Genomic DNA, 21,976 nt, shown 5'->3' with positions numbered 1-21,976 from the left:
AAATTTTAGTTGCGTACAAACAAATTAAAAAATTTATCTGTAACGCATAAATCTTTACTTGAAATAATGAAGTATTCCATTCTCATAAATTTATATTTAGTTGACAAGATTTCATTTCAACTGTCTGAAGTAAAAAGATTCTTCAAATTTAATTAAGTCGATATTTACTGTAACAAAATTTTTAGTGAGTTCATATAAGATAAAAAATTTAGCTGCTTTCAGCAGCTATGCACGTTTAACTTCTCTTTTCTATGTTTTCAGAGTAAAAAGGAAGTTATTGTAATAGCTCCGAAAATGAAAAGTTGAGTTCTCACTAGATCTGCACGTTTTAAAATCTAGAGCATCACGATTTTAATGTTTTTGTCGCAATTGATGCGATTTTTCGAAACGTAGATCGGATTATATTTCGGCTTTGATTGGTTCATTACATGTCGAATTATTTAAATAACAATATTCTTACAAATAGAATAGAAATGATACCTTGAAAATGGGTGAACAAATTTGCATGATCATTTGTGTCATTACTTTAGATTTTTATGTCGCAAATCACGAATCTCGAGTTAAAAAAACTAAAAACAATTGGATTTTGATGAAAATTTATACTTGAAGGTTTTTTGAGTCGGTGATCACGAATCAATGAGATCTGTAAATTTTTCATTATTAATATCATTCTTATTATTTCAGCTCGAAACGAGTTTGCAAACGGCAAGTTGAAAGGCTGGCTCATGGTCAGCCGAAACCCGCTTGTTCTTGGTGCATCGCGAATAGGATTACATGTACCTAAGAATCTGATAATCTCATATAAAGAAGATCGTATGAAGATTGTATTTCATTGAAGTGTTCGATAATAAACCAACGTATATTAATATTTGTACAAGAGTTTATAGCCAAGCAGGCCCTTCGGAGGCAGCGTGCGGCAGGATTTTTTGTCCCCCGCGGCATAAATGGAGGCGGTGTCACGTGACGGAGGTATTTAAACGATACGAGGGGACCGAATGAGAAAAAAGCGGAGGGCTGCAGGGCGTCGAAAACGGGCACTCGTACAATTTCATAGCGTAGTTCGAACGGAACCGTAGAACGCATCAACCCCTCGATTGGACAGCGGGATTGGCAGATGGTGTCGGCCATTTTGTGATCGGCGGAGTGAGACAAGCGTTCTCGCTCGAGATGCGCGCGCCGTTCCGGGACTACTTTCAGCGCGTGAAGTGAACAATAGAATCCCAGACGAGTTTGAGCCGCGGTCATGTTCGTATATGAGGTCTGTGTCGTTGTTTTGCTTCACGTTGTTCAGCTCGCGTAATGTAAACACGCCGCCGGAGCAGCAGCAGCAGCAGCAGCAGATTGAAGTTACGATGAACATTGAAGTTACCCGGGTGTTAAACGATAATGGACTGTAGCCGGTTGCACTGCACGGTATCGCATTATGTTATTATAGTGATTAAGTGATTGTGTGATCAATTGTCTGATGTGTGTGATCTCTGTGTGGATAAATTCTCCGCCAACATGCTCCGTCTACAGCGGAATATGGATTACGCATTGACGATCGTCGCTCTGGCTCTTTTCGTCGCCAGTCTGCCGGCCTCGGTTCACGGTGAGTTTATTCTCATCGAATAAAACGGAAGAATCCTCCGTAGTCGTCACCCGGAATTTCAAGTTCCCCCTTAGAATGCGCGTGTGCGGAAACAAAAAACTCCCCGTCGCGACGGCAGCTGCAGGCTGTGCAACAGGTCTGAAAAGCGACGCGGGTTTCTCCGCGCCGGCGCGACATTTTCGAACGCGCTGTCCTACTTAAAAACTCGAAAACACCCCAAAGTCGGCAGCCCGGCTTCGCCGAGCGAATGCCTGCCTCAAGTATTCCTGCATTAGCATTTCAGGGCGCGTCGCGAGGCGTCGAGTTGCTGCCATTCCACTACTACCTGTCCCGAAAATATACCCGAATAAACCGCCACCTCGAAAATCTCTTGATTCATCAATGTAACCGCAAGCATCCGGTTTTTCCATTCATTCTGCGCGATGAAAACAAATCTGACATTTTCTTTTTCCCTTCCGCCGCGTGCTTCAAATTTCGATCAAGCTTGATCAAAACCTCTCGCCGAAGAGCGATCTGAACTTTGCATTTAAGCTTTGTCAAAAGTCACGGTAAACCATAAACTTACGTTTAAATATTCCACTCAAATTAAGTGAAAACTTGAGTTTTCTATCAAGCTTGATCGATCGAAATTTCTACCGTAACATTACATTTCGCCCGATTCTCACCGAACACGCAACTAAGGCATTGAATAATTGAATACATAACGAATCGTTTTACGATTCCTGAATGAATTAGAGTTCGAGTTCCTCGCTCTGCGCAAATTCGTTTTTACGACCGGACCGGCTTTCAGCCTCACGCACAGCTAGTCCTGCTTGCCTGAGCGAGTGAGTGCTTATAAAATGCCGAATACACGAGTCACGTGGTCGCGACAGCGGTTCTCAATTGAAAAATCGTCTCGCGTGTGCGTACCGGCTTTTTCCGTCACAGGTTGGGACTCCCTGTTGAAACGACAGGTGTTCAACCCCACTTTCCACGAAACGAATATCTTTCTTGTTGGGTTTATTACGTACACGTATATGTATATGTATATAGACTTTATTGAACTCGGGCGTTGATATCCAGGTGAAATTTTACACTCACCGCATTATTAGGACCGTTTAAAAATCTGATGAATTTTACAATAAACTCAAAGCAAATCGTTTCCCAAATTTTATTTATCCGTAATTTTGTAACAGGAAATATATCAGTTTTGGAACAACTTTCAAATTATTTACAAAAGTCGGATTACCCTTTTTCCAGATTACGCGTTTTAAGCAATCGTTATATTTCCATATAACACAATCAACCTTCTACTTGAATCGTGATAGATAAAAATCACTCACGCTATTCCAAAATATGAACTAAATATAACTTGACGTTCAACATTTTCAAAACTCTTTTATAAAATCAACTGTAAAATCACCGTCGTAAAAAATATACAACTTGGAAGTTGCAAAAAAAAAAACAAGATAAAAAAATTAAAACAAGAACTATTGCGTGCTATTATCCCTCCTAAACTTTTAATTACAGTCAGAGCAACTGTATTTCATGTGAACGTTTCATATTCTACGGCGTTAACTTTTACAGTAATACGCGGTACAGAAGAAAAAATTCGTTATAATTGTAGCGTCGTTTCCGGTGAATTCCGGCGAGTGGCGAATGCGTTAATGCATACAATAGACCCGTCCCAGCCGGAATAAAGAATCCGAGAGAAATGAAGCGCGAGTAAACATGGCGCACGGTGGTTCGTCTGCGTGTCGGCTGGAATTCTGAGGCGAAATAACTAGGCCTTGCTCCTCGCCTCGGTTTCCATCCATGCCTTCCTTGCGCCCTGGCTTACAATTAGCTTACCTGGAGTCCGTCTCTCCGCTGCATCTGTGTATATGTGTATATATATACACACACATATGCGTATACATATGTGTATATACTCATAATCCACATTCACTCTAGGCTAGACCAAATTTACGGATGTGTTGAACTCGTATTGTATATAGGTATGTAATACCGATGCCGCACAGAGGTTGTCGGAGTCTCAACAACTACGGAACTATGTTCTCAGGCTTTCTCTTCTCTCCTTAGAAACCTATCTTCGCCTCTCCCATTGCCGTGTGTCTTATATATAATGTAGGATTATGTGTATTGTTCTCTATACATGTACGATAGATTTTGACCATTATTGATGAATAAGTTGAAAATAAGTATTAGTCAGGTTCGATGAATTGATTCAAATTTTATTCACAGTCGTATAAAATATAACATACGATACATGATCTTTGTTCAATGATTGGAAAATTTTACAAAATCTTTGTCATTATTTTTTTTATTAGAATTGATTATACAAAAGTAGTGACAGAATAGTTTTTTTTCTTTCTTTCTTGGGTGAAACTGGTGTGATGGAATTAAATTCCAAGTTGAATATAAAATTATGCAATCGTTGAAAAGATTCTTTGGGTTTTTGAAGTTACGTGTAAGAAGTATTTTTTTTCTCCATCTTATGCGATAAAGTTAACTGGCTGATATAATAATGATAACGAAATTCTTGAAACTGTAATGTAGACTGCATTTAAGTATGTGTTATATAATAAGATGGAGTTGAGAACTATTCAAAAACATCGATATAAGAGCATTGTGATAATTCAATGCATAGATATCCGAATGGTCAGAGCGTAAGATTTGGCGAAACCGGAGGTCGAGAGCGTCGCCTAGCTCTGAATCAAGTTGGTCGGGTTAAATTTTACACATTCTGTAATACTTATGTATTTTATAATGAAAGGCTCCGACGCCAGTTCGATTCTTTAATATCATTGTGGGAACTGTATGCAACAATTCGTTGGTTGTTTGTTTTCCATTGGTAAGGGATCAATGAATTCTGAACGGAATTGATTTAATAAACGTTTAAAGAATAGGAAAAAGGAAAGAAACTTAGTATATGTATAGAGATGTAACGAGAGAACTCAGCAGAAAAACGAGAATATATCGATATCGATCAACTGTATAATATTTGCATTATTATTTTAATATTCGTGTAAGTTTGCGCGTTTGAGAGAATAAAATTAGTCGCTTAGATACTTTAATTAAGGAGACGACCAGCATCACGATCAACGCGAGAATCGACCCACAAAACTGTTGAAGCGTGCAGACTGCCGTGAACTATTTTATCTCATTTTATTTTCTCGATTACCATAAATTCTTTAAGCTGATGAAAATATTCAGGAATATAGCAAAGATATCGGGTTGGCTTGACGCACCTCAATCTACGTAATTAATTAATATACCCAATCTATTAATTAGACTTGTGACGTAATCAATAATATTGTCACAAATAAGACGTTCAAATTCGTGTACATAGTATAATCGTCTGATTCAATTCGATGTAGTAAAATTTTGAGAGTAACTCTTCAAAGAAAGATCAATAAATCGATACATCGACGGATCGGTGCGAAAATACAAATTTTACTCAGGAAAAAGATTTTGTTTATTCTGTAACCTAAGTTTTTTTTTCACAAATATACACAATATCAACAATTATCTTCCGTTTGTCGTTCACTTTTCTTGGAAGCGGTAATCGGGGTTACTTGGTGTTAAATTGTTGTGGAACGGTTGAACTGAAAGTGAATAAAAATCTGTATCAACCTATATATGCCCCCTTATTATTTGATTAATTACATGGAAATGTTTCGCAGAAAATATGGATCACACAGTTTTTCAACTTTAGATTCTAATGCTAATTTTTTTTAACTTCTTTTTTTGTTCAACGTCGCAATTGGTCCACATGATTCGCATTACAAAATCACCGGAAAAAAAATCGAAATATCTAATGTCGAGAAAAAGGAATTTTGTACCGATTAATCGAATAGTAAAAACATCGGCAGAAAATAATCTATTAAATTATTATTAATTAAATTAGATTAATTAAAAACCCTCGGTATTTTGAATTAATCGGAAAGTATCGACCATCCCTAGATTCTGCGTCATTGATAACTTGAAGAAACATTTTTTCGGGATATAGGATAATGCACATCTACTACTGAAAAACTTTCAGGGAAATAAAAAAGTATCGTTACTAGTTTAGTCTGGAAATAATTTGGCAAGCATGTTTCGTCCAGCCGGCAAACGTCGTTGAAAAAATCAAACTAATTTGCGAATTCAATAGAAAAAAAAATAAAAAATTCGAAATCACTGTGCATTTCACCGTGAAACGTACATATTTTCGGGTTTATTTGTTCGGAGTTGCACTCTTATGCACTTTTTTTTTAACAAAGATACTTAGACTCAGATTTTAATCGACATAAGTGAAACGTCCACTACATTTTACGATTCGCATGACGTAAAATTTCGTCGTTTTGGTTTAATCTTATAATTTCACCGGAATCCACTTCTCAAGAATCATCCAAGGCCGCAGGGAAAAATGATTTGGATGCACAGTTTCGAAGATATTCGAATACATTCTGGGGCTGGTAACTTTTTAGCTAGGCTGGGAAATCTTAACCGTTTCATGCATACATTTTTCCTTACATGCGATTGACTTGAAGTTTTGCATACACGGGGACACTGATCACGAATGCGAATTCGAAATTTGAAAATTCAAAACGGCGAGCAAACAAAAAGAACAACAAGATAAATTTGTAAAAACTCTGTAAAAATTTTTGGTGTGTATTAAGTTTGTGCAAAAATAAGCATTCGGATTTTCACTGTAGATTAATTATCAGAACATGCTTTTTTTTCGTGGAAAAGTTAGAATTTTGACCATTTATTTACATGTGCTACTTTAGCAACAAACAAATAAATTTCATATCTTCTTTTACACGGAAATATTTCAGGGACCATGTGGAACCAAAAAACGCGGCAGTTGTTTCGAAAAAAGTAGTTTTATAAATGAAAAGCTGTATGAAAAAAAAAAAGAAAAAAAAAAGACAAACAGTGGGGTCACCAGAAACAATTCCGTGTGGCCCTGCGGGCATCGCATTCGTCTTTCACCGCGCATTCAGCGCTGCGCAGCGTCGATCGGAGCGCTCGGAACGGCATAAAAGTGCGTAATTAAGGACTCGCTGCCTCGCGGTCCGTCGGGATCCTGCGCGTCGCGTATCCTCCTGCCCTGGACGTCCTATCAGCCGCATCGAGGATTGTGCCGTCAGTCAGGTTGGGGACAGCTGCTGCGTTTGCCCTCGGCTCGGCGGACGGATACGTTTCACAGAAAAAGTTCACTCCTACCGGCTCTTCTTCCTCTTCTTCTTGCTACTCTTATTCTTACCCGGCGGAGATAGGAGATGCAAATCCGCCGTGACGTACGGGAATCGATTGAAAAATATATCCGCCTTCTTCTTTCCGCTGCGCGTTTACTCGATAGAATGTTGATTATCGCCGGTATTCTGCAACCCTGATCTTTCGTCTCAAGTTCCATCGTTCCGTCGTTCCGTCGTTTCGTCCTTTTTACCACCCCTCCCCCCCCCCTCCCCTTCCCATTCAAGGTTTTTTTGGTTTTTTTGTTTTTTTTTGCCGCAACGGCGCCCCCGCGGCATCGCATTGCAAACGCCGTCTGATTCCGATACATCTCGACGAGATAGTTTTGTTATTGAACCTTTAGTATACGTGTATATATATATAACTACCCACCTTATACGCAAGCTTCTATCTACAGAGATTAGAGATTCTTCTTACCTCTCGTTTACATCCTTTCTGAAGATCCGCTACACTTCCAGACTGACTCGGTGACAAACGGCAAATGGTAAATCGCGTAATCGCGATTTTTGCTATTTTTACATTGTCATTATTATTAGATGCAGAATACTGATTACATTAATTGTAAGATTGCCATTCGAGATTTACCGTCAATTGATTACATCGGAAATTCAATTTTATAAACGAAACGATCCCGTGGGAATTTTTTTTTATTTAATTTTTTTAATTGTGAATAATAATATATATAATGCGAAGTTTTTATATAATATGTTATGTGAACAAGAACTTGCGTATATCGTTTCACGTATGATTTCATGATCTATATAAAACCTATATAAAAAAAAATTGTAATCGAATTAACCTTAGGTATAAGTATTATGTATAATATGTATAACGGATAATCGTATACTTTGTATTTTATTCTATGTAAAAGTTGAACTGCTCACAACATTGATAAATGGATATAAATGTAGTGGAAATTTGATCATGTATTTAAATTAAGTAATAGTAGGAGAAAAATAATTTACAACAGAATACATCAAAAAAATGAATGAGAAATTGCCTGTACGATCAGAATTATTCATTTATTCAAAACTTTGCGTACGAATTATGAAATTTTTTTTTTGTTTGCAACATCTTGACGAAATTTAAAAATCATCCAATTTTCATTTGTTCATAAAACTTTGCATGCCAAATTGATTGCGGAGATACATTGAATGATATGCATCGTTAACGAATCATCGATACGCCGATCGTGAAGAGTTGTAGATGGCTAATTAACCGTCGAGGAAATAGCAGCACGTGTTTCTATTATACCTGTATCGGTAACCTGCAGTCAACTAACTCAAGCTTACGTTATATATACGGACTAATTATGGTATACGTTAATTAAAATTGTGGGAGAATTATTTGATCCCAGGCTGAAACGTCACAGGTGGGATTTTAACGAAACAGCGATTCTCACTTTATGCATAACACGTGGAAAAAATATAAAACCACGCTCTATAATATGATCGTTATAACAATTTGTGAGGAAGAAAAAGAAGACAAATAAATAACAATGATAATGTTGCTAAGCAAAACCGTGATATATAACCGTTGAGAAATTTCTTCTTTCTTTGCTTGTATAATATCCGGAAAAGATATTGTAAGAATTATATCATTATACGCTTTGAATTGCTTATTATTATACAATTCGTATTGTCCCCTGTATGATCTATGCATATCTTTAACAACATGCGTTTGAGAATGAGTTTTTTATTTCTATTTATTTATTTTTTTCTCAGTCCTTAGTACCTTTCGGCTAGATTCTTTAAACTCTTACGAATTACATTTTTTTTCAAATATAATGAAAAATAACTTCATCTCACCAATCGAGTTGGTAAATGTTATCTATCAAGGAATAACGTATTGAAAGAATCAGCGATGAATACGGTTTATACTATTATCTGTATATACGTGTAAAGTGAAATTTACAACTTACAACGTAATTAGCCGTGCAATCAAACCATGAAACGATGAGATCACAAAAATATACGAGCAAATTTATGCTTGGGGATTCGTTGGGTAAAAAAAAATCGAACAGTCATATTCCAAATAAATACTCGCTCCTCAAAAATCTCGCGGGGATTTTTCTGCAATATGTGATTTACGGATCTCGAAAACGAGTTAATTGACATATTCCATAAGGCAGGAGTGGTACAAGTTTTAGCCAACGCGATTATGACTCGTGTTGTAATAAAAAGTAGAATTTATTGAACATCGTTTGGCAATAATTATATTAAACCGTTTATGATATTGAGAATGAATTCGGTTGAATAACACCTAGCCATATAACGCTTATAGGTTTGTAATATTGGAAACGGCAAATTTATGAATGAGGATGATTTACACTGACCTCACGACCATCATTTAAAAAATTACTATATGCCTACAGATATTAAATAATTCCTTGCAGGTTTTACAATACATATTAAAACGTTTATTATATACATCAATATTGCAAATTAATTTATTACAAGTGTTGGTAATTATACTAAATGTAGCAGCTATTAATCATAGTATCACATATGAATAATACCATTTTTTTTTTATACATCGCTTTAAATCCATGCGTATTATTCGTTTGCGCTAAACGAGTAGTATTTAGTAAGAATAAGCGTTTAATAATTAATTACTGAAATAAAGCAATCGCCTAAAGTAGTTCGATTAATAAGTTCGCTTAAGTAACAGTATGCATAAAATACTGACACAATTTTGAAGTAATCGCTTTTCTAAACGCATTTCTAATACAGTTTAAGTAAATTTTAACACTAACCATACCCGCACATCCAACAACTACTTTTTTTCTGAGTTATCAGTTTGAATAGTTTTTCTTAAGTTTAGATATCCGGAGTAAAAATGATTTAAAGCACTAAATATTATTCAATAAATAACTCAATCTCCTTTTTACTTGGGTCTAGTCAACTAAACGAATGTAAACCTAGCAAAAATAGTTTGCGTTTTGGGTAGGGATCTGCGTTTTTCTTATCAACTATTGGAGTGTTTTCATATACATATATACATATATATATATATATAAATATATATATTTACAAATAGTTGCAGCGAATCTGCAGACTAACGTATGTATATTTACAGATAACAACTGCAGTAATAGTTGCAACTACACGCCTCCTGTTATTTGGCCTTTCGTGTATCTCTATCACTCTCTAACACTTGTATGCAATATATAGTGAAATAAGGATTAGTTTTCCGTCAAGCAAGCGTGTAAACGAGGCAACTATCCATATCGCAAGTTACGCGTCCGTCAAGCTACAAGCTTCAGCGAGCACGAAATACTAATTATAGCCTTACTTTGCATGCCGCATCGTGTGTTTAAACGAATGTTCAAAGCATTCTAAATTCTTTGTTTTCACCTTCTTCTCGCTAATTATGTGCACTTATAGGTATACCAATAAGGTATCGTCACAACGGTCCGTATAATTGTGTACAATTGTGTTTAACCCTTGCAGTCAAAAATTTTCACGTCATAGCCTAACCACAGTTTATAATTTCAACTTCAAATGATCTTTCTTAATTCGTATGACCCTAAAAACCTACGAGTAACAAGTTTCGGCCAGAATCATCGAATGGTGATAGTTGTTTCGATTTTACATCCGCCATATTGGATCCGCCATCTTGGCTTTAGTAATTGTTAAATTCTGACTTCAAAATCCCCCGAGTAACAAAATTCATGCCAAAATGTTGAGTTGAAAAATGAGTGACCAAGGGGGTTAAATAGTTTTATTCATCTTTTTGTAAATCTTCACACTTCGCACTTCAGTAAATACTCTGATTATACATATGGGGAATTCCATACGTTTACGGCTAGCTTTGGACCGTCACCATTGCAAATCTGGTCGTGATTCAAGTATATTTTAGTAGTCTGTACTATTTACGCTTCCGAAGTTAGAAATCGTTAAACTTGGAGTATTCGGCCCACTTTTGAAAATCTGAGACAATTGTAGAACATTGTAATGAAAATATGAAAAATTTTAAGACTTTACAACAATTGGTAGTTTTCATTGGTTTGGAAGCTATGAGTTATTGTTTCCGGTATTACGGGCTGCTTTAAAAAAATTGGGAAAATCCGTAAATGTCATTCATCACTCCCTGACCGATGAAAAACGCCATTATCTGTACGGTTTTTTAAAAATATTTTTGAAAGCGGCCCGAAATATCGGGAATCATACTTCATAATTTCCGTAACCCAATGAAGACACCATTTCCTGTGAGTCTTCAAAGTTATTGTGATTTGGAATACACGTTTCTGCAATTTTATCCGATTTTTAACAGTGGTCAGAAAATCCGAAGCTTAAAGACTTCTAACTTCGGAACCGTAAGTGATATCGAGAAAAATCAAAGTACGGATGGTTTTAATTGACAGTACTAATGTATACAATTGAGTCACGATCAGATTGAGAATGGTGACGGTTCGAAGTTAGTCGAAAACGCATGGAGTTCCCCATATACTATACATGTATATTGTGTACGAATACCTGTTACGATTATTCGTGACTTGAGACTGACAAGCCGATTATGAACCATACACGACAGTTTATGTCATAGTACATTCAAGTATTCACATTACATCAACGGATATTCACTGATGTGAAATTAAATCTTAAAAAAAATGTGAAATAACGCTTTCTTTTCTCGACAATATGTTTCAAACTCCTTTATAGTACAAGTGTCATGCGACCGAAACCGATTTGAATATTTAACATCTGCTCGTTGTTGTCTCGAACAAAGTCAACGACGAAGAATGATAGAGCGGGAGAGAGAGGGAGTGAGAGAGAGAGAGAGAGAGAGAGAGAGAGAGAAACAAAGAGAAAGAGAAGTAGAAAGGAGAGGAGCGTAACTGGACATTGACAGGCGGTGTCTGTTCGTTCGCTGGTCGCAACGGGGCGCATATTGAAAGATAATCAATTGATTGGCCCTTGCATTAACCCAGACGACCCTGTGACGCTCGAGCTCAAGGCAATCGCTTCGTACCTTTCTTTTATGCAAGTATACATGTATAGTGAAGTTAGTATTTTTCGCGAATATGTATAACAAAGAAATTCGCCTCAATATTCAGGCGTCAATTGTACTATTAATATGGTGGTTTTATTACGCGTAGACAACATTTGATAGATATCATAAGATGTTGTGTTTACTAAGTCCCGCATTTCGGAGAAAACTACCAGATTAAAATTAGTCACGTTAATGTAACGAAAAAGTAAAAGTAATGTCATTGTTGTGCAAATTTCGATCGACTTTAAAGAAGATTAATTTCCACAATTTGAATACACGGTCCTTTTTAAAAATAGATTACTCAATTTGAGACGATCCTATAGTTGCGTAATAATGAATTTCCCTAACACTGAATCGTTACATTGACGTTACGAAAATTAGACGCAATTTACATGGTTGAAATCATGTCTAAAATTCGTGTTGTTTAAAAAGTTCCATTCGTCACACTTTTACTCAACAAAGTTTGAAGTATTTTTATATTTATCCTGGTACCGCAGAGAACAAAAGTTTAAGCACTTATGTGTATGGAGTTCTCGATGTCGAAAGTCGCAAATCAATGAAAATCAAAGTTTGATGTGTCGCCCCAAGGGGAGGGCCCTGGTCAGAAAACCACAATATTTATTGTAATTAAGTATTATTATTTTACACGAAGCGAGAAAGAAGACAGAAAAGAAAACAGTGAAAATCACCTACATTTAAATACATTAAACCTCGTGTGAGAGGTAAAACTTTTAACATGAAAGATAGAACAACCGTCACAACGGTCAAAATACATTGAAAATTCGTAGCGCTGGTGAAATGTATTAGACATCAGTCAGCCCATTTGGCAGACAGTCATCACCTAAGCAATAACATGGAGTGAGGGTTAAGCTTATTCTCACATTGAAATTCTCAACAATCGACAATTCATAGAGTCAAAATGCTTACCTAGGTCGATAATTTACGATCTTCGACACGGAGAAGTCCGTACACATTACCAATACAAGGTCGAGAGAATGTTTTAAATCAACATCACTTATTTTGACTGTTATCTATGCTTACGCACCACTAACACAGAAAAACCCATTGATAGCTCCATTCTACACACAATGCCGAATACGAATTTCTGAAAAAAGATTTGTTTTACGCGATAATATTCCTGTAATTCAAGTACTACTTATTGCAGGTATACATTTCCTATTTGAATATATACATGTAATGCTCCTATACTTCGACGTACACTTGGGGAGAATGAATCTGAGACGGCTAATTTTTTACTTTAGACAGTTATGTTGGCAATACAGAGAAACCTACAGCGCCATAGTCGGCCGAGCGCGAAACTAACTAAATCTCAATAATCTTAACATAACCCATGACCGTCGAATCTAACCTTAAAATACCGCGGGGATAATGACTTGTTGGATTGACACGTATTCTAAGGTTAGATTCGAGGTTCATGGCTTATGATTGAATTAGTTTCGCGCTCGGCCGACTGTGGCGCTGTAGGTTTCTCTATGTTGCCAACATAACTGTCTGGTGGAAAAATTAGCCGTCTCAGATTCATTGTCCCCAAGTGTACCTAGCGTATCCCTACCTGCACGGAAAGAAAAATATCGTAGATTTTACATCTCTGGTGGTGAATATATGGACTAGACTTTTTTCGAGTTAAATTTACAGTAATTGTGGCAAGATTTATAAATCCGATAAGCAGAGTTACAATATCAATAGTCCGAGTTACAATTTGGTTGGGTAGATCTACCACAATCGATGTAGATTTGACTTCAAAAAAGTGTTGTCCATATATTCACCATAGAAGATACAAAATCTACATTAAATTTTTCCTTGTGGGGCCCGTCATTTTAGTTCTCTTATGTTATTACAAGGGTACGGACTGCGTAAATAAGTAAGAATGAACATCTTAATTACGAGTGCGATAACTGTCATTTAACCACTTTCTTGTTCGGCATTGCATGTAAAATGGCGCTATCGGAACTTTCTTTGCGTTTTAGTGCTGCGCAAGCGATAGTGAAAATAGGTTATATTTCACTCGGTCGGTAAGGACTGACTACGGCATCCTTCTAAACGCGTTTAATAATCGCTGATTGCTGTTTCCATCGGCTGTGTCGACTGGACATCCGTGCATCATTCGCGGCAGCGAAGCGATCAGTTCTGGGAGAAAGAAGCGCTGTAGGTGACCGAAGTGGGAGGAGGAGGAGGCCGCGGTCCGCGCTTCGTAGGTATCGGTGATTACACGTGACGACGTTCCGCCTTTTGAACCCAGCAATGCTTAACCGTGCGGCATAAGCGCGTCGAAGCGTTCGTACGATAGACCAGGAATTCTTTCATCGCTAAATAAATGCCCGCGCTTCTTATTTTGCACCAGAATTCCTGATCCCGTCGCTCGTACTCCCGGATTCCGATTTCTTAACGTCAGGAACCAGTTTTTATGTGAATTTGTTTAATTACTGTTAACAAAAGAATGAGATCGGGCCAATATGGCGGGAAGAAAGAAAGCGAAAGGGACCGTGTTCCGCAGACCGTCTCCAATGTTACACCGACGGCACTTGTTTACTTACGGATAAAATCAAACGACATGCGAAAAAATTATCGTCCAGCACGCGCTAATTGAAAAGGCGTTGCGATATTTTCCCGCTCATTTTATCAGAGTCGCTGAAAAATGGCGATTGGCGGGAGTTTTGAAAACTTGTCTACGGTCTGGAAGAATTTTTTGCTCTGTTGTTTGGTGAACACTTTTACTCGCGGTATATGATGAATCGTAAATAAGATAATATCTCGCCAAGAATCTAGATACAAAAGTAAAAACGGACACGCGACGATCGGCTCGGAAATTGCGATATCATTGAGTGTTCGTGCCGAGTACATTATATTTATACATATCCATCCGTTTAACCGGCCCATTGTGTGTTTAGACGTGGATGTGTCAGGCAGTGCGGGTGTCTTTCATCTCCCTTTCTCCGTCACCGTTTGCCTCGCACACACGCCTCTGGGCAAAGGAGCCATGATAGGCACAACGCGACAAAAGATCTCGTTTATTTTTCACACGCAGTTTGATCCTTTGAGAAAAATCTGTACATAGCTCGGCAACGTTGCGTTACCTCCTTTCTCAATTTCAATCTCACTTCTATTCATATTCTTGATACACGCTGTTTTCTGTTTGAGCTTCGTGAAATAATTCACAACATTTATCCTACACTTCATGCCAAATTCTCATGAATTTAGTGCAAATATTCATTTTGAGCTGTTTTTTGCCAAACACTGAATGATCTATATTACACCTGATATGCGAGTAAAAAATGATTTTGGATCAAAAGTAATTCGATTTTTTTTTTTTAGGTTTCTAGATGCACCCACTTTTCTGTAGCAATGACGTCATTATTACCAAATTTCTTGCACAACGTTTTTCAATCACTGCTTATAGCTTCATTCGACTTGATAAAAAGATTTCTTCGACACGCGTTTTCGTAGAAAAACGTTAGCATTTCAAAGAAAAATATTGCCAATTACATTTCGATGCGAATGAATTTTTGTGGGAATAATTTATTTTTCGGTGATTATTCTAATCGCCACATCGATTGGTAAAAACATTTTTTGAAAAACTAAAGTCTTATCCGACGTGAGTAATTAACATCGAAGAAATCTTCTTATCAACACGAAGAGGTCCGCAAGAACTGACTAAAACACGATTTGGAAGTAATCTTGAAAGAATGACGTTTTGATACAGGAAAATGAGTGAATTTAAAAACCCCCAAAATACCAAAGTGTATTTTCACGAGGTATTATTACCGAAGTAATAGATCAGCTGTCCGCATGTGGTCCAAACGCCTTGTACCAAAACCGCTTCTCTTACAATAGACGAGCAAAGAAGTTGCTGCAGGTTTGAATCATCTAAATTGTCGTTGATGCAGCGAGAGAATCGGTTAGAGCGGAATATGGCTGGCACAACTTTTGTATGCGGTTATCGATTGCCAGGTGTGCCTGTTTGGCCGTTCCCTCAGCGTGAATCGTCATGGACTTGTAGCTTTAAAATTCGAAACTGCTGCAGGGGAAAGCGTTACAATAGGGGAACTCGTCTTGGTCGTGTATACTTTTCGTTTGTCAAATGATTTGAATACCTTGATGCTTGATACAAGCATCATCCGAAAAATGACGTTCATTTTCATCACGTTGACGGGGTTATCGAAATATTTTTTCTGCTTATTCTATACGTTGTTGCCTTTCAAATGTTGATTGTGAACGTTTGTCAAAGTCCTTTTTAAAACACAGCTGCACAGTAAAAGACTTTTTCAATGTTTGATAGAAAGACACAGACCTTAACCCTAAAACGTGACGTTAATTTTATATTTTTTTTATATTCTTACCTATTCGGGTAACACGGGGTGAAAAAACGTCCATAGAGTCTCATTTTCATCGTGTTTTAATAAGAATCACGCGGGCCAAAAAACTTTGTTGCGCAAGTTTGAAAAAACTGGTCAAAAATTATTTTGGGTCGAGTCGAAAACGTAAACTGTTCTCTTGCGGCGGGAAATTCCAATTCGCGCGGGTTGTTTTTTGACCCCCCCCCCCCCCCGTTGCCGTTCTAGGGTTAAAGACGACAAGGTAATGCTAAGGCTAAGAACAGCGTCTTCGTGCCTCTTTAGCCGATCGGTGTAATTGCCTATTTGTATCCAACATGGAAGCTGTCCAAACTTGAAGCAAAGCTTCGCCATGAAGTGCGCAATAACGGCGCACCTACACGCGGCTATAAAGTATAACGGCGAGTTTTTTGATACTCTGTAGATGCCCGTCTAATTTTCTTCTGTATAACCCTCAAGCCGAGCGAGTCTTGAAACGTAGCTGTATTACACGTCTTATTTTCCTCATTATGGATAATACAGCACCCTTACACGCGCATTATTATCATCATGGGGCATATAGGGGAAACCACTATAATAACTTTGAAAATTGTTCGTTTCTTTAGGGTGGCGTGTTTCTCATTCTCAGGGATCGGCGTCGGTGAGAAGCTACCGGTTTTTCTTAACATCCGCATCACTGCCGTCATTATTCTTCCTGTTTTCGTCGAAAATTATTAAAATAGTGCTCTCATAAGCTTGTCATAAGTAAAAACAACGTCCTTCATAAGCATACATGGGATTTTTATTTTGCGCCGTTTTAACGCAGATTTAATCGTTTACTAATTTATACTACGGTTGGGCGATTAATTAAACGATTAATCGTAGGTTTCCATTAAATTTTTTCAAGTTGATCGAGCAATCAAACAAACAACTCATTTCGAAAAGAATTAACCGAAGTATGTTGCGTTTAATCGATTATTCAATCATGAGAATGAAGTTAATAACGTTACTGTAACGATGAATGTTTAGGAAAAATCGCTGATTTACACCTTTGTGACTTTACGAAATTTAGTAAACCGTTATAAAAAAAAAAAAATACACTGATTCTGAAAAGCCAACTCCTTGAAAGTCATCCTAAAATTGCTCAGTAATGATTTTTTCTCCTAACGTATCGTTACGTCAACGTTACCAACTTTAGCTTCATTATTCAACCCGAATATTTGACTCAAAATGGTGTCGTTACGTCGATGAGTTCTGAAACCATCAGCAATGAATGTATATTACATATATAAACTTTGTAAATTGCATGGACTTTTGAAGTAAAGGAACTTCGTTGGACAATTTTTCATTATTAAATTCTTCAGTATTTAAGACGTAGTTCGAATGCTCCGATCATTAGCTCTTACTCTTCTCTCATATTTTTGGCCTCCTTCAATTTTTCTGTACGATACGTGGCCTAGGGGGACTCGTTTAAGAGGGAGGGAGCGCATCAAGGACGCTATGCAGTCGTCGCCCCGAGTTTTTCGCTCTTCGTTTCTCTATCCTCTATGCTCGATGCTAGATGCAACCTGGCACAAGTTGCCCGGGGCGTCGCGTCAGCAGCTGCACGCTGCGTGTCGTGCCTCTGTCGACTCGAAAGCGTGTTTCCATCGCTTTGCAACCGGTGGCTAGACTCGTCGCTACGAGCTGCTCGTGTCCTTTTCAACCGGCAGTGTGCGTGCTTCGGAAAATGATGCCCCCATCTTGTGAGTTGTATTCCGACTCGCTCGAGCGAGGGGCTAGGATTCACTGGCGGAGTCCTCTGTACGTTGGTACGTGGTGTCTGGAAGTCATTAGAAGTTCTTGGTAGTCTTCGGAGGTCTTTGGAAGTCCTCGATAGTCTTTGGAAGTCTGGAAGTCCTTTGTAGTCTTTGGAAGTCTTTGGAAGTCTTTGGAAGTCTTTGGAAGTCCTTGGTAGTGTGGAAGCCTGGAAGTCCTTCAAAGTTTTTGGAAGTCTTTGGAAATCCTTGATAGTCTTTGAAAGTCTTTGGAAGTTCTTGGTACTCTTTGAAAGTTTGAAACTCCTTCATAGTGTTTGAAAGCCTCTAGAAGTCTTTAGAAGTCCTGGATAGTCTTTGGAAGTTGTTGGAAATCCTTGGCAGTCTTTGAAAGTCTTTGAAAGTTTCTGAAAGTCTTTGCGAGTCTTTGGAAATCTTTAAAAATCCTTGATAGTCTTTGGAAATCTATGGAAGTCTTTGGAGGTCCTTGGTAATCTTTGGAAGTTTCCGGAAGTGTTTGGAAGTCTTCTGAAGCTGGTAGTCACTTGTATGCCTAAACTAGGAGTGAGTAGCCTTTAGCGTTTGACACTTTTAAACATCGTGAATCTCATAAAAAATTCTTACCAGCTCAAGCCTATAACTCGACGTTTGCTAAGTTACCGGATTTGTAGTACTGGCAATGATATTTAAACTCCATGATTTTTTTGCATGTGGATTAAATTTCCATGTCCAATGATCTGTATGCAGACGAAATTTCGGTTGATCAAGCTTGATCGAAGAACTTACGGGCCAAATACATTCCATTAATGTACATTCGTTAGTAACGCAACTCGGATGAGATGAAATGTTTCAGGATATATAAAATTCCGAATTGAATGCAATGAGTACTTTATATGGCCGCTGACATTTCTCACATATAATGCGCTAAGCAGACTCGTCAAGCTATCGGTAATTATTATATACTAATTGGACCCGGTTTGTATAACCTATACATATATATAAAGTCCACGTTACTCAAGCAGACCTAAGGAACAATTTGTTGCAACTGTCATGGAAATTGGTTCACTGGTTCTCAGATTATCGGTAACGAACGGATAAATAAATAGACAAAAGATTTTATACATTAGTATCAGACAAGTCTATCCACCACCTCTTGATTGATTCGAGCAAATTGAAGCGATGGTATTGTAACCGAATGACATAAATCGAGTATCATTTCCTCGTCCGATTATTGAATTATTGAAATTTATTGAAATGAGATTAAAATTTATACCGCATGGCTGTCGGTTGGAATTATGTCACAACTTTGTAATGCTACTCGGTCTAGCGTTTAGTCGTACTGCTAGGATTCGATGTGTCCACTTCGACGAGGCCTAGTACATTATCGAAAGGTCAAGAGGTCGAAGCCCCTGACAGGTGTTCGCGTATTTTAACACCGGCATGCCGCGGCTGCAGCTTATTCACTGTGCTGTAATTGTATTATAGTTGTAGCTAGATATCAGCTGTATATATGTATAGGTATGCACATTCTGCACACAATATGCGACTCAATTTTTCAACAATTTCTGACCATCCGTCACGCCGACCGACAATGGTTGTCGAAGTTCGATGACTTTTAATTACCCCCGTCGTTTATAACGTTTTATTCCTTTCTCCTTTCCTCTTCTTCACACTTTCACCGATTCGATTTTCTTAACCCTTCAAATGTGACAGGCAGCAGCTGAAGATATTTGTGTTTTAACTGCTCAACGTTTCTATCTGTTAAAATACAGTCTGTGACACAAAAGTGTGGACAGAGTTACCTAATTTTATAAAAAAAAAAAGAAAAGAAAAATTTGAAAAATGAACCCTGTGGGCATGAAATGGATTACATATTTGCACTGAATAGTTTGAAACAATTGAATTTACTGTATTTCGTAACTTACCGAAAAGGAGGAAAAACGAGAAGAAGAATTTGAAATTAGTACACACCTATTCCACAAAGCAATCTTCCCAACGTCTCATTAGTTCGCTGGTTTACTCTGCATCTTTAACATGTCATTGCTGCGACGTGAGATAAGCTCCGTCAATATTTAATGCAGTCTTACTTGAGCTCAGCGTCCGTTCTGTGCTGTTGTATTAACAACGAGCTCACGGATCCTTCTTTCGGAGAAAGTCTTATGGCGTAGGTATAGAATGCGTTGGGGAGACAAGCACCATCGTATTTGCTTTTCCACCTTTATATTTCATTCCTATCTTTCCTCTTTTCCTTCTCCATATTCATTTATCGACAGGAAGGAAGTGGCTCGAGGTAAACTTCAGCCCATTGAAGGGTGCCAGTTTCATACACCAAAGTGAAACAATGCGCGTGAGAACGAAGCCCCAACGAGGCTATTATGATAAAACGCACACACACTTCCGCAATCCATGCATCAGACTGGCACCGGATTTGACGTCACAGCGGGATGCGATAGTCGGTAGCTCAATATCCACGAAATAAATTTACCGAAAATTACAAGACGAGACGAGACAAGTTATTTACTTCTGTTAATCACTTCTCGTATTCATTTATTCATTTGATCGATTTTCATCAATATCGTTGAAAATTTAAATGGAGAAGATACTTTTTTATTCTACTAAGGACGTATTGGACATAAAGCCAGCTCAACAATGTCTCGAAACAAAAACATTACGCAAGAGAGGTTTTTAATAGTAAAACTAATCTGGTTACAAATAATTTTAAAAAAGTGTCTATAATCTATAATTTTTTTTTGAACAATGGCTTATCTTGTTCGTAAGTGAATACAGTACGAATCGTCAAACAGATTTTTTTTAAAGATCGTCGGCCAATGGTAAAAAAAAATCGATTCGCACAATCATTATGATTTATAGTTAATAAGTTTGTACGTTGGCTATAAGTACATAATTATTATCCAAAATTTAACTTACGAATAAAATAAGCAATTTTTAATCAGAGCTGTACTAGCAATATGCTTTTATCGGCAAAGAATCATAGAATAATGTAATTTCTCCGAAGTTGTTGATATAATGAGGTCTTTGCATTTGAAATTCAGCGTTTTGAGTAATTTTTTTCCTCTATCCCCGGAACTGTTTTTAATTACCTGTTACTAGATTGGCTGAACTCAAACTTGCCGAGTCATTTTTATCACGTTTTTTTTCCACAACTGTTTCGACTCGAGTAACCCCGGTATAACCTTAAAAGCTACCAAATCAATTAATTTTTAATTTCTGCGTAGTGTAGTCTAAAAAAAAAAAATAACTAATAATATTTAACTTATTATAAATACATATATTATTTATATCAACAATTTTTCAATTATTATGTTTACCACATTTATGTATACTTTTTTCAACTTTGATACGCCATAAGATATGAGTGTATTCGACAACGTTTTTGGAACTTACGACTTCACCGTTTTGGAACATCGTTTAGAACAACTAGAACAAACCGGAACAACAAAAAAAAGTTCGATTTTTCAAAAGTGGGGGGCTCGGTCAAAAAACGGTTTTTAGCATTTTTCAATTGTGTTACACGAGTTATCAACGTCAAGTTTTGGAACAATGTAGAACAAATTTAGAACAATCTGGAACAATTTCCGAAAATTCAGATTTCTCAAAATGGGGGGCTAACTTCACGTAGGTGTGGCTCAGCCGCCTGCGGCTCATTGAGAAAGATCTCATCGCATCCAACGCGAGTTGCGATCGAGTCACGATCCGTTGTCGGTTTGAATGAATCTCTGGGCAAGAGCTGGCGAACGTCGAAGAAGTTTCGTTTCTTCGACGATTTCTTTATGCCTGCAACTGCAGCTCCTCCTTCGACGGCTGTGATGGCGCTGTCGGTGCTGCCTGGACCTTGTCTAAACTCCACCATCTTGATATTACAGGAGAACAGTCTCGTTTCCTTTCGTTCTCCGTCCGCGTCTTATTCTTCGACGCTTCGCAGCGATTTAATACCCACTGCATAAACTGCAGCGTACAGCCAGCTCTTTATCTCTCTTTTACCCCCGACGATTCAATTTCAATCGAGGAAGACAGCGGCCGGTTTTCTTTCCGGATTATCACGATCTCAATTCAGAAAC

At 37.6% G+C, this 21,976-nt stretch overlaps 1 protein-coding gene across 2 annotated transcripts in view; it reads left to right on the top strand.

The window, feature by feature from the left end:
- Nucleotides 1–1,246: 1,246 nt before the first annotated feature.
- LOC107221358 (neurogenic locus Notch protein) overlaps nt 1,247–21,976 on the top strand; it is a 157,305-nt gene continuing 136,575 nt past the window's right edge. For both annotated transcript variants that reach the window (XM_015660315.2, XM_046730798.1), the window contains exon 1: nt 1,247–1,591. In XM_015660315.2, the coding sequence (XP_015515801.1) occupies nt 1,504–1,591 (88 nt within the window). In that variant the 5' untranslated portion in view covers nt 1,247–1,503. The remainder of the gene's footprint in view (nt 1,592–21,976) is intronic.

This window comes from Neodiprion lecontei, chromosome 2 (assembly GCF_021901455.1).
Source record: "Neodiprion lecontei isolate iyNeoLeco1 chromosome 2, iyNeoLeco1.1, whole genome shotgun sequence".
Classification (NCBI taxonomy): domain Eukaryota; kingdom Metazoa; phylum Arthropoda; class Insecta; order Hymenoptera; family Diprionidae; genus Neodiprion; species Neodiprion lecontei.
Note: the sequence above shows the minus strand (reverse complement) of the source record. Positions and strands in the feature narration are given on the sequence as shown.